This window comes from Prunus mume, linkage group LG5 (genome assembly GCF_029339155.1).
Source record: "Prunus mume cultivar Tortuosa linkage group LG5, ASM2933915v1, whole genome shotgun sequence".
Classification (NCBI taxonomy): domain Eukaryota; kingdom Viridiplantae; phylum Streptophyta; class Magnoliopsida; order Rosales; family Rosaceae; genus Prunus; species Prunus mume.
The window spans coordinates 19,607,178-19,619,392 of NC_142702.1; the positions used below are offsets into that span (position 1 = coordinate 19,607,178).

At 36.7% G+C, this 12,215-nt stretch overlaps 3 protein-coding genes across 3 annotated transcripts; 2 read left to right on the forward strand and 1 right to left on the reverse strand.

The window, feature by feature from the left end:
* The first annotated feature begins 3,187 nt into the window (after positions 1 to 3,187).
* On the forward strand, positions 3,188 to 6,110 carry LOC107881075 (cytochrome P450 704C1-like). The gene is made up of 5 exons (XM_016794103.2): positions 3,188 to 3,814; positions 4,279 to 4,563; positions 4,718 to 5,056; positions 5,423 to 5,623; positions 5,715 to 6,110. The coding sequence occupies exons 1-5, from the start codon at positions 3,302 to 3,304 to the stop codon at positions 5,898 to 5,900; spliced, it is 1,524 nt and encodes a 507-aa protein (XP_016649589.2). The 5' UTR covers positions 3,188 to 3,301; the 3' UTR covers positions 5,901 to 6,110.
* An 898-nt stretch (positions 6,111 to 7,008) lies between these two features.
* On the forward strand, positions 7,009 to 9,632 carry LOC103331840 (cytochrome P450 704C1-like). The gene is made up of 6 exons (XM_016794761.2): positions 7,009 to 7,367; positions 7,811 to 8,026; positions 8,109 to 8,402; positions 8,483 to 8,803; positions 9,010 to 9,213; positions 9,332 to 9,632. The coding sequence occupies exons 1-6, from the start codon at positions 7,074 to 7,076 to the stop codon at positions 9,509 to 9,511; spliced, it is 1,509 nt and encodes a 502-aa protein (XP_016650247.2). The 5' UTR covers positions 7,009 to 7,073; the 3' UTR covers positions 9,512 to 9,632.
* A 170-nt stretch (positions 9,633 to 9,802) lies between these two features.
* LOC103331819 (coiled-coil protein) lies at positions 9,803 to 11,379 on the reverse strand. The gene is made up of 5 exons (XM_008234487.2): positions 11,169 to 11,379; positions 10,988 to 11,058; positions 10,574 to 10,764; positions 10,192 to 10,318; positions 9,803 to 10,112 (listed from the first exon to the last, which is right to left on the reverse strand). Exons 1-5 carry the CDS (start codon positions 11,323 to 11,325, stop codon positions 9,978 to 9,980), a joined length of 681 nt encoding a protein of 226 aa, XP_008232709.2. The 5' UTR covers positions 11,326 to 11,379; the 3' UTR covers positions 9,803 to 9,977.
* Positions 11,380 to 12,215: the final 836 nt, after the last annotated feature.

Here is a 12,215-nt window from a genome sequence, read left to right on the forward strand (position 1 = left end):
AATTTGAAAATTAGAAGTTAACAAATTAGTGAGAAAAAGGAGAAAAAAGAAGAAGCGAGTCTTGGGTAGCCACCAAAAGGGTAAGAGGATTGAACAATGATTAAGCGGTTGAAGTGCGTGAGAAGGACCACATAATGAGAGAGAGAGCGTGAAAGAGAGAGAGAGCCAGGAGGGAGGGAGGGAGGGAGGAAGAAAAAGAGAGGGAGTGGGCATCGGTCAGGAAGGCAGCACGAGGTGGACGACGGGTGGATTGTGGCTCTTTTCCTTTTTCTTTTTTTTGATTTTTTGATTTCTTAGTTTTATTCAAAAGATAATAATTAGATTCCAAATCCAGTTGTAAAAAAAATTAAAATTATTATTTTTAAATGACACGTGGCTGTTTGAGCGTGGTTGAAATTTGATCAGGTCAGGTCCGAGATTCAACAATTAAACTAATAGCGAGCCCAAGCTATATTTCGTTGGGCCTAATCAATAAAGTCGGATAGAAGCCCAAAATCATAAATGTAGCAAAATATCTACATATGGTGGAATACACCAATCTGGCCGAACACATCAATATGGCCAAGAGCATAAAAGTGGTCGAAAGCCTATATGCGGCCGAAAATGTAGATATGCCTATTTGTGGCCGAAAATGTAGATATGCCTATATGTGGCTGAAAATGTAGATATGCCAACTTGATGGTCAACTGAAGTTATTGTGGGAGAGCTCAAGATGGAAGGAAAATCAAATCAAATATTATTATTCACATTAAATCACATGCATGAGACAAGGGATTGAAGATATTTTGGAGCAATTATGATTGATTTGAAGGCCAATTGACGACCGACCAAATTGAGACGCACTGAAGCCCCTATAAATACCAAGCTTATGGAAGAGAGAAAGGACCCCCGACACAACACACAACTTGTCATTTTACATTCTCTTCAATTTCTATCATAGGAGTAGCATAATGTAACCATAGCCTAGTTCTTATTTTTCCCGTTCTAGTTTCCGTAGATTTCAATTATGCCTTTACATTCTTGTTCTTGTTTTTCAATTCTATTTTAATTACAGTAACTTCAATTCATGTTTCTTTACTGTTCTTCGTAATCTAGTTTACTTTCCGCCCTTTACTTTACGCACTCGCATTTCAATTATTTAATGTACGCAATTTACATTATGTACTCGTCGTTAAATTCTTTATTTCACACACTTTAAATTACGCACTTGTCTTTACATTCTTTATTTTACGCACTTTACTTTACGCACTCGTCTTTAAATTCTTTATTTTACGCACTTTACTTTCCGCACCTGCCTTTCAATTATATTTAAATTCAAGCACCTTTTACTTTACACACGTGTTCTTCGTTCCATTCCATTTCACTTTCAATCTTCATCTCCACCCATTCCACATCATTTGGTTGCTCACATAAGCCTTGACTCCGAGGTAGTGAAAGAACCTAGGCCGTGAGGAAGTTCGTTGCTCGGCCGAATAATCGTTTGATTAAAGTTAGATTTTGGACGCATCATCTACTTACATTCCATTCAAGCCTAATTCGTAACTTGGTGGTGGCACGCCCCGCACTGAATTAAAGAGGGACCAAAAACTCTTTCAATCGGCCTACTCGGTCGAAAAGAGGGAAACAGTGGCATTAGGGCTGGGCCTGGTACGAGATGACATGGAATGGAGGTCATCCCGGTGTCAATCCCGTATAGGAGAATCGGGATGAGATGACACGGTATGAGAGTTTTTGAAAACACATTCAAACCATATCGGACCCAAATGGGACCGGTATGATTCGGTATCAATGTTGATACCGTAAAGAATTTGCAATAACCTCAAACTTAAAAGTAAATAGTGAACTCAATATTCACCGGCAAGCCTCAAGGGGCACAACTATGGTAAAATCAAGAACGTTAAACAAACACTCCAAGCTAACAAGAATAACCAAGCTATTACCATTACCATATTGGTAATAACTATTAACAACACGCAGATTCAAATTGGCAACATTAGCATTCAAACACATAACTATTAACTAAATCAGATGGGGAACATGGAATGACCTGAAATGCCACAATATTACAACCCACTGAATGGAAGTTTTGCTAGGAAACATCCAAGGAAGAAGAAGGCCTGAAAGGCGGGGGTGGGAAATCTAAAAGGACACCAATCTAAGCCCCACAAATATGGCAAGCAAAATAATAATAGTATACTACAAAGAATTAACACGAGTGTTGATTTCTCAATGCTCACCGAGATCTTAACTACAAAATAGATCAGTTCTCACACAAACCAAAATATGAAGCTGATGCTTATTGTACTCCTATTTCTAACCCCACTTCTCCTTCGTTGAGCCAACCAAGGTACCAGCACTGATGTCAGCAGTAAGCCTCATTCCATACTTGTGCTTAAGTTAGACAGCATATTAAGTTTACTCATCCATGCTTCACATTTCCAACATACAAATGCTTTAATACGCTACTGCGATTTAGAGTAACAAATTATCAACAGTAACACAAAACACCATCTACTAACCTTAAAGAGATAATGATATAGCCTAAAAGATCCTTTTACAAATGTCTGTGGAGAGAGAGGAGGAATTGAAATTAAATTAGGATTATTATTTAAATGTACTATTCAGTACGGTATGACACCAAACGGGATCACAAATCTGGAACCATTGTCGTGCCAAACAGTAACGGGATGACACGGTATCATCCCGTTTACAAGTCAACACGACGGCACGAGATTGACTGGTTTCGGGATGGTTTCAGTATTCGGTTTTGATGCCCACTCCTACGTGGTATATTTTCAATGGAAGTATCATAAACTGAGGTGGTAGTACGATAATATTCTATAATTTCTCGAGCCTGTGGGGAATGGGAGAGAAAAATCGGAGGGATGGGCGCTGGGTCTTATGATTTTTTTTTTCTATTTTTCTTCAAATTTTTTTTTAATTTTATGTTTATTTTAACCTTATTTTGATTTGTTAATTGGAAAGTCATATTTATCTTAAAATTTGGTAAATCTAACAGAAAATTAGACGGTATGACCAATTTGCTGAATAATAAAGAGTTGATGGATCATTTGAGGGAATAATTTAATTGAGGGACCAAAATACAAATTAAGTATAAGTTTGAGGACCATTTAAGTAAATATCCCTTATATTATAGGTCAGCGTAGATTGCTGTCTGGTTACATTTTTATCTCCTCTTCATTTCACTTTCAGTTTGCAACCTTAGCTGAGAGGCCAAAATTCTCTCTCTCTCTCTAGACTATCTACTACTCTGTAAGGCCTCTAGTTAGCTAAAAGAAAGATGGGTATTTTCTATATCATCTTCACCTTCATATTGTTCTCTCTCTTCCTAACCTTATCCCTCTTCATGCTTAGAATCTTCACAGGCAAGTCCATCAGAAACCCGAACTACCCACCAGTAAAAGGCACTGTCTTCCACCAGCTCTTTTACTTCAACAGACTCTATGACTACCAAACTGAAGTTGCCAGAGAACACACAACTTACAGGCTTCTGGCCCCAGAACACAGCGCAATATACACAACTGACACGCGAAACATTGAGCATGTTCTGAAGACTAACTTTGGCAGCTATTCGAAAGGGGAGTATAACCAAGCTATTCTGTCTGATGTTTTTGGCCAAGGGATATTTATTGTTGATGGAGAAAAGTGGAAGCAGCAGAGGAAGCTCGCGAGCTTTGAGTTCTCCACGAGAGTTCTTAGAGATGTTAGCTGCTCTGTGTTTAGAAGAAACGCTGCCAAACTGGTTAAAGTTATTTTTGAGATTTCAGTTTCCAGGAGGGTTTTTGATATGCAAGTCAGTAATCTGAAAACGCCGACATATCTTTTCTTGTTTGTAACTTGTCTTCTGGTCTTGTTTAAATCACATAGTGGTTATATAATAATAGCAGAACTAAATTTGACATTTGACATACAGATAATATATAACTGGCAGGTATAAACTTGTTTAGTGTCCCCTTGATCAAGGTGGTTTGATAAAACATTAATCAATTTAGAGGGCTGAGCTAAGGTCAACTTTAATTTGGCTGGTTTTTGGTACAAAAAAGTAGAGAGAAGAAATCATGATCTGTGAAATTAGGGGATGTGTCATACCATAAAAGTACTCAGCTTGTAAACTCCCAAAGTTTAGGATTTCCTATCTATTTTGTAAGTAACTTGGAAGATAGAAGATGAATCTGATTTCATAACAGCTGATGTAATGCTATAAGTTGTTATTTACTTTTTTTTGTTTTTTGTTTCTGTTTATGATTCTTTTTGTAGGATTTGCTCATGAGATGTACCTTGGACTCCATATTCAAAGTTGGGTTTGGAATAGACCTGAATTGCTTGGAGGGGTCAAGCAAAGAAGGGACTGCATTTATGAAGGCCTTTGATGAATCAACTGCTTTAACCTATTTCCGCTATGTTGATCCGTTCTGGAAACTGAAAAGATTTCTCAACCTTGGTTCCGAGGCCTCCCTTAAAAAGTATGTCAAAGTCATTGATGATTTTGTGCACCAAGTTATCAGGAGCAAGAGGAAATTTCTAGAGGAGCAAAAGGATGTTGTAAGTGAATTTTACACTTGTATAGTGGCTTTCCATGTGCTTATATATATATATATATATATATTTTTTTTTCTTTTGATTCTGCATTGAAGTTTCCATTTTATAGCATCAGTTTTTATTAATGAAACTTTGAATTTTATGTTATGTTTCAAAGAATGACAAGGAAGACATACTATCAAGGTTTCTATTGGAGAGCAAGAAGGATCCAGAGGAAATGAATGACAAATATCTAAGGGACATCATTCTGAATTTTATGATTGCTGGCAAAGACACCAGTGCAAATACACTCTCATGGTTCTTTTACCTGCTCAGCAAGAACCCTCTAATACAGGAAAAAGTTGTACAAGAAGTGAGGGATGTTGTTGGTAATCAGGTCGGTGAAGCGAAAATCGATGAATTTGTGGAGAACATTACTGATGGAACTCTTGAACAAATGCATTATCTTCATGCGGCATTGACAGAAACGTTGAGGCTATACCCTGCAGTTCCCATTGTATGTATATACTCCAAAAACCTTGTATTAATTTTCTTTATGGATAGTTTTTGAATGAGATACTGTTATTTGTTATAGTTGTTTGTGAGAACCTGAACAGGACAGTGCCAAAGCCTTGGTAAAATCTGTGCTAAATATATCAAAACCAACGCCACAAGATAAATATTCCTTGAGAGTACCCCATTGTGTTGGCTATTATCAAACCAAAGATGTTTAGGCCTAATTATTCTTCAGTTTCCATTAGGGAAATGAGTTTAATATCTATGGTTCTGTACATTAAGGTGAAATTTTCATATACTAAAATTAAGGCCAAATTCGTAAGCACTGAAAATATTGACTTCTTTGTGTCCTTGGCTTTCCTCTAAGGATGGGAGATGTGCAGATGTAGATGACATTCTTCCTGATGGCTTTAGAGTGAGAAAAGGAGATGGAGTAAACTACATGGCCTATGCCATGGGCAGAATGCCTTATATTTGGGGAAAAGATGTTGACGATTTCCGGCCTGAAAGATGGCTCAACAATGGAATTTTTCAGCCCGAATCACCCTTCAAATTTGTCACATTTCACGTGGGTAACTTAATTTCTTTTTATTTGTCACATAGCTTAATCATCTTAATGTTCACTAATAGTTGTTTCACTGAATTGGTGCTACTTGCAGGCAGGTCCTCGGATCTGTCTAGGGAAGGACTTTGCTTACCGGCAGATGAAGATAGTAGCAATGGCTCTTCTTTGTTTCTTCGGCTTCAAATTGGCTGATGAAACAAAAGCTGTAACATATAGGACCATGTTCACCCTTCACATAGATGGCAGCCTCCCTATGCTTGCAGTTCCCAGGGCGACCTGATAAAATCTCCTATATCTGAAGAAAATCAATGTTCAAATGTTCAAGGTTATCACATATTATGATATTGTTATGATATTTGCAGGTTTTTGCTCTCTATTCTGTTTGTAATTAGTAGATAATGGAAACAACCTTGTAAATATATGTAAATTAGCAAATATGTAAAACCATGACTTTCATCACCCCAAGAAACTCTCTGCAATCTTGGAAGAACCTCAGCAAAGATTTGATGTCGTTTCTTTTCGTTTTTGCCCACACAAACAAGCAGTCTAGAAAGTAGGGGTGGGCACAGTCCAAATTGGATCGTTTTTATCTTAAAACCACGGCTGAACCAATTACAATATAACGGTTTGGTTTGGTTTGGTTTTGACAAAAATCACGGAGGGGGAGCTTTAGTTTTCACGCACAATTATAGTTTACTATTTAGGTAAATATGAATTCAATTTCAGCTAATTTGGATAAAGCCAAAAGCCAAAATATAGTACTTGCTTTTACCATAATATAATTAGTTGGGTCAGTTTTTTAAGAAGAAGAGTAGTATTATCTTTTTAGTTATTATTTATAAATTTGTATATTATTTTAAGCTGGACCAACGAATCTGGGCCTCCTCTTTGGCGTAATCCAAAATAACAATTTTTTCCTAGTTATTAAAACCTAAATAAAGATACCTAATGTCTCAAATACTAATTAGTAAAGTTACTTATGTCTAATACCTATTTTTTTAAAAGGAAGAAAAAAAAAATATATATATACATATATATACAAGTATACGTTCTAATTCGATTTAGACTGGTTTATAAAAAATCAAAACTAAATTATATATGGTTTGATTTAATTTTTAAACCGTTTGACTTTTTCTTTATCAAAACTAAACTAAACCAAATCAGATAATTTTAATCGGCAAATGTAGTTGCTTGGGCCATATTGATGCCCACCCTACTAGAACGAGACCCATGAACTTTTGCAATGCCAATCCCAACAACTCGTGGCAAAACCTATTTTAAAATTTTGGACCATCATAATTGCCACATGCACGAAACGTGGCATACAACCACAAACGACCAACGTAATGTGATAGTATTATTCATTAAGTTAACCATTAACAAAGACTTCTCTCTATATTAAAAACAGTGAAATATAAAAAAAAAGGACTACAGATTACTGTCTGAATCAGCCATGGACTTTCTTTCAAACCCCGTCTTCCTCACAGCTCTGGTCCTAGCCTTATCCATTTTCACTGCCCAAATACTTGCAAGGAAACTCACCAAGGCAAAGAAGAAGCACCCACCTATTGCTGGCACAGTGCTCCATCAGCTACTTAACTTCAACAGGCTACATGATTACATGACTGATCTTGCTGGGAAACACAAGACTTACAGGCTGCTTGGCCCCTTCAGGAATGAGATTTACACCTCCAACCCAGAAAATGTTGAGTACATACTCAAGACAAACTTTGATAACTATGGCAAGGTATGTTTCCAAATCCATCTCTGGTTAATTAACTAGAAAATCATGAATCGGAAGATGTTCTTATGTTACAAGATGTTTATAGTTTCATGGGTTGCAATTAAGTTTCACCAAAATCTGGTTTTGCAGAAAGAATTGTGATATTTCTACCAAGTCCTTGGTCCGATTCAACTGACTTTCAAGATGCTACCCCATAAATAGAAATAATGACAATATAAGGTCATTTCGAATTTTTCTGTTCTTGTGTAAATTTACTGTCAAGATATTAAGGATTAAAGCTGATAATTTTATGATAAGATCACAATCTTGCTAGGAGCCCAGGACAAGTTATCTTGAATGCCATCAGGATGGAACCTAAGTTTTGAATTTTTGGTGAATTTTTTTTTTTTTTTTGGACTCAGGTGAATTCTTGGTATTAAGGCAGGGTCTAACTTGCTCTTGTGCAGGGATGGTATAACTACAATATTCTGAAGGATCTTCTGGGTGATGGAATTTTTGCAGTTGATGGTGAAAAGTGGCGCCAGCAGAGAAAGATATCGAGCCATGAGTTTTCGACAAAGGTGTTGAGGGATTTCAGCAGTGTAATATTCCGGAAAAATGCAGCAAAACTTGCTGATAAGGTGTCAGAAATCGCAACTTCCAACCAGGCAATTGATATTCAAGTGAGTTTGCAAAACTCATTTGTTCACAAAGAAACTAACCCAATTTGATGATCCTAATCAACTAGCTATGGTATTAATGTAGGATCTATTTATGAAATCATCCTTGGACTCGATTTTCCAAGTAGCATTTGGTACTGAATTAGACAACATGTGTGGATCAAATGAAGAAGGCAAGAGTTTTGGTGATGCTTTTGATAATTCAAGTGCATTGACCCTCTGGCGATACGTTGATGTTTTCTGGAGGATCAAGAAGTTTCTCAACTTGGGATCAGAAGCTGCCTTAAGGAAAAATACCAAAATTGTTAATGATTTTGTGTTTAAGCTAATCCACAACAAAATTGAGCAAATGCAGAAAAAGGATAATGGTCCGGCGACTGTGAGTGACACTTACCTACAAGTTTCTGTCTCTGATTCAGTTTAGAACCATGATACAAACTTGTTTTACACTCGATGCAGGTGGACAGAGAAGACATTTTATCAAGGTTTTTGCAAGTGACTGGGACTGATCCCATGTACTTGCGAGATATAATTCTCAATTTCATTATAGCTGGTAAAGACACAACAGCAACCACACTTGCGTGGTTCTTTTACCTTCTGTGCAAGCATCCATCTGTACAAGAAAAAATTGTACAAGAAGTGAAGCAAGTAACCGGCATGAAAAAAATCACCAACTTTTCCGAGTTTGCATCTGGTGTGAGTGAAGATGCTCTGGAAAAGATGCAGTATCTCCATGCTGCAATCACTGAAACTCTCAGAATCTATCCTGCAGTTCCAGTGGTAAGGAAAATTATAATGAATTTTCTCTTCATCTCGGCCCATAGGCAAAGAATATAAAAATCAAAGGACTAACTACATAAAACCTTGTGTTGTGTTCTTATTACTTTGCTTTCTAGCTGCAATGAATTTCTACTTTAGTGTGATATCCTGGAAAAGTTTTTTTTAACTTCCCAACATTTCAAACATCCATTCTGCTTTGATTGCAGGATGCAAAGATATGCTTTTCTGATGATACTCTGCCAGATGGGTACAGTGTGAGGAAAGGAGATATGATAGCATACCAACCTTATGCAATGGGCAGGATGAAAGTCATATGGGGAGATGATGCAGAAAAGTTCAGGCCGGAGAGATGGCTCAACGAGAATGGAGTCTTCCAGCCACAGAGCCCTTTCAAGTTTTCAGCCTTTCAGGTTTTGCTTTTGAAGCTCATCTTTATCCTAGACATATCTAACTCTTCTGGTTAACTTCATCACTGAAGCAACCAAAATGTCCCTAATTTCTCTGTTTAATGTATGTGATGGTTGACAGGCCGGACCGCGAATATGTCTTGGAAAGGAGTTTGCTTATCGACAAATGAAGATCTTCTCAGCCGTTTTGTTAAGCTGTTTTATGTTCAAAATAAGTGATGAGAACAAAGTTGTCACTTACAGGACAATGATTAATCTTCACATTCTCGGGGGTCTGGAAGTTCGTGCCTTCCACAGATAATTTAGATTTGTAATGTCACAAATTATGTAACATCAATTATACTTCAAAGGCAACCCACAACATGTCCCTTGAAAGGATTGAACTAGAATTTAAGACTATTTTTATTAGTATTTTGATAATAGATTCACAATGCAAATGTTCCACCATAAATGACCCTACATACAAACAAGTTATAATCGATAAACAACTTTTTCAGGAATCTCTGATTTTAGTCATTTGCCTTGGTATGATACTGATCATGTATCCTAGAAAACTGGGTCAAACTGAATTCAACAAAGAGCTTCAAGGATATCAACAACAAAAATACTCCATCCTCTTTCCATACATTACAAATTTAACCAGCACTTACAAATTCCTAGACTGTAGCAAATGAACTCGCTGCATAAATTACAAAATTGCAGAGGCATAGTACCCCCTGATATAGAGTCACAAACTTCAAGACATGTATCCATAATGGTTTCGCCAATTACAATGCTGTTGAGGTCACAGGAGGAGGAAGCTGAATTCCTGGCCTTGCATTCCATCCTTTCCGTTGCCTATACGCCTCGATTGCCTTGACTCGAACCCTCTCCTTAGAAGCATCTTGTACATTCTTCAATGCCTTCACAAAACAGGGGAAGTTTATAATTAAACTGAAGAACTTTAATCTGTACTGTATCATAAAGAATGTATTTTGCTACCTTAGGCACAACCAACTTTGGAGGAGCTTGAACTACGTCTCCAAATTTGATTTCCTCACGTCCAGGAAAGTCTATATTCTCTTCTTTCTTGCCCTTTTTCTTTTTGTTTTTCTTTGCTTCCAAGTACCTGATTATAAAAAGCTTGTCAGTTGTTACCAATCAGTAGAAGATGGGTAAGCTTGATTCATTTGATCACCGCAGTGATACAATAACCCAAGAAAATTGCAATTTGTTCACTTTTCCAGATGATTCATTTACAAGCATTCTGATACAAGAACATAAGGCAGTCATTCTGACCCTGCTATATTATCCATGCAGCATTTCACTTCCAGGAAGCTAAACATTCAATACTTTCATTCGAAAAAGGTGTTAAAATACGTACTTTTTCTTGCGCTCCTTTCTTTTTAGACGAGTTTCTGATTGCTTCGATGCTTCTGTTTCAAACCGAAGGTCATGCGCTTGCTTTCTCTTTCTTTTCTTCTTTCTCTTCTCATCTGTATGTTGAGGTTCCAAATTCTCAGCATCACCCTCATCTTCAAAACCAGTCTCGAAGTCCACTTCATCCGTGGGTTTCTGTTCACATAACCATTGTTTTTTTAACTTTGTTATACAACATGCCAATGTCACCAACTCAAATTCCATGTAGTAATAATTAAACTAAGCCTCAATGACATTGAATTGCAATTATCAAACTGTCCAAACCAAACCAGAAGCCAAAACCCAAAATCCCCAATTTCATAAACATATGCATATATAACTTTTGTAACATAAGTGCAACGACAAGGCAAGCACTTACTGGTTCAGCAGCATCAACTCCATTTTCCCTCTGTTTTCGTTCAGCAGCTTTTACGACCTTGAAAGAAGAGTCTGAAACCCATTGATAACAAACAATTGACAACAGTAAGTTTAAATAGGGAGAAAATTAAGTAAAAATATTTTTTCTTTTGAAAAAACCAAACAAAAAGTGAAGAAGAAACCTTGAGGGTCATGAGATTTAGTGAAGGCGAGGAGTTTGCGAAGTTTAGAGGGCAAAGCGTCGGCTTGGGAATAATCAGGTGGTGGCGGCAGCCTTGTGTAGCCTCCGTGCGCTGCATTGTAGTTCTTCTCTCTTCGTCTCCTTCCTTTACCTCCCATCTCTCTCTCTCTCTCTCTCTTTTTCTCTGTGTAAACCCTAAATCACTGCAATTAGGTAGCTGTGGCTTTTTGGGCTTATTTGAGGCCCATCCTCCTACCTATCTTCTCTTTTCTTGACCCGGTAAAAATTATTTCAAGGAAATATAAAATCTCAGCTCATCTTTCATAAATATTCACCAAAATACCCTCTAATCCCAAGTCCTAATTTTAGCTTGAATTTATTAATTTATTTTTCAAGAAAAATAAAAAAGAACAACTCCAAACTTGCTCTTAGGTAGTTTTATAGAGAAAAAAAAAATTGTAATATGGGTACCATACTATTAGTGTGAATTTACCAAAAATTTTAACAGTGTCGATTACAATTGGCACTCATATAATTTAATTAGTATCAGTCACCCAAAAACTTTCTTTTAAAACTTAGCAAACAACTTGAAGTTACGGATTGTTACACTATATTGAAACTAACCATATTTTTTTCAAGAAACTAACCACTATTTTTTTCAAGTGGTTGACCTTATTTTCACTTATATTTACACTAAATTGATGATGTGTAGCGTAGGCAATTTTTCAACTCTATATCTTAAAAGTTTGAGGCTTTTTAAATAAAGGAAACTAATATATGTGGATAACGCTAATGGGTATAACTCGGTTGAGCTCTTCCAATTTCACTCATGTGGGTAGAACAAGACACCTATTTTTGCGTAGCATCAATTAGCATCCATTGTGAACAGAGGTTAGGCTCACCAGTGTCATGTGCGGTCGTGTAACTATTTGTAACTTTAAGATTGATTTTGTCAATTTGTTACATAAGGAAGTCCTGTATCATCTTTTTTTCTTCTTTTTTTCTTTTTTTGGGTCTGAAAAAGTCTTGTATCATCTTTAGTAGACAA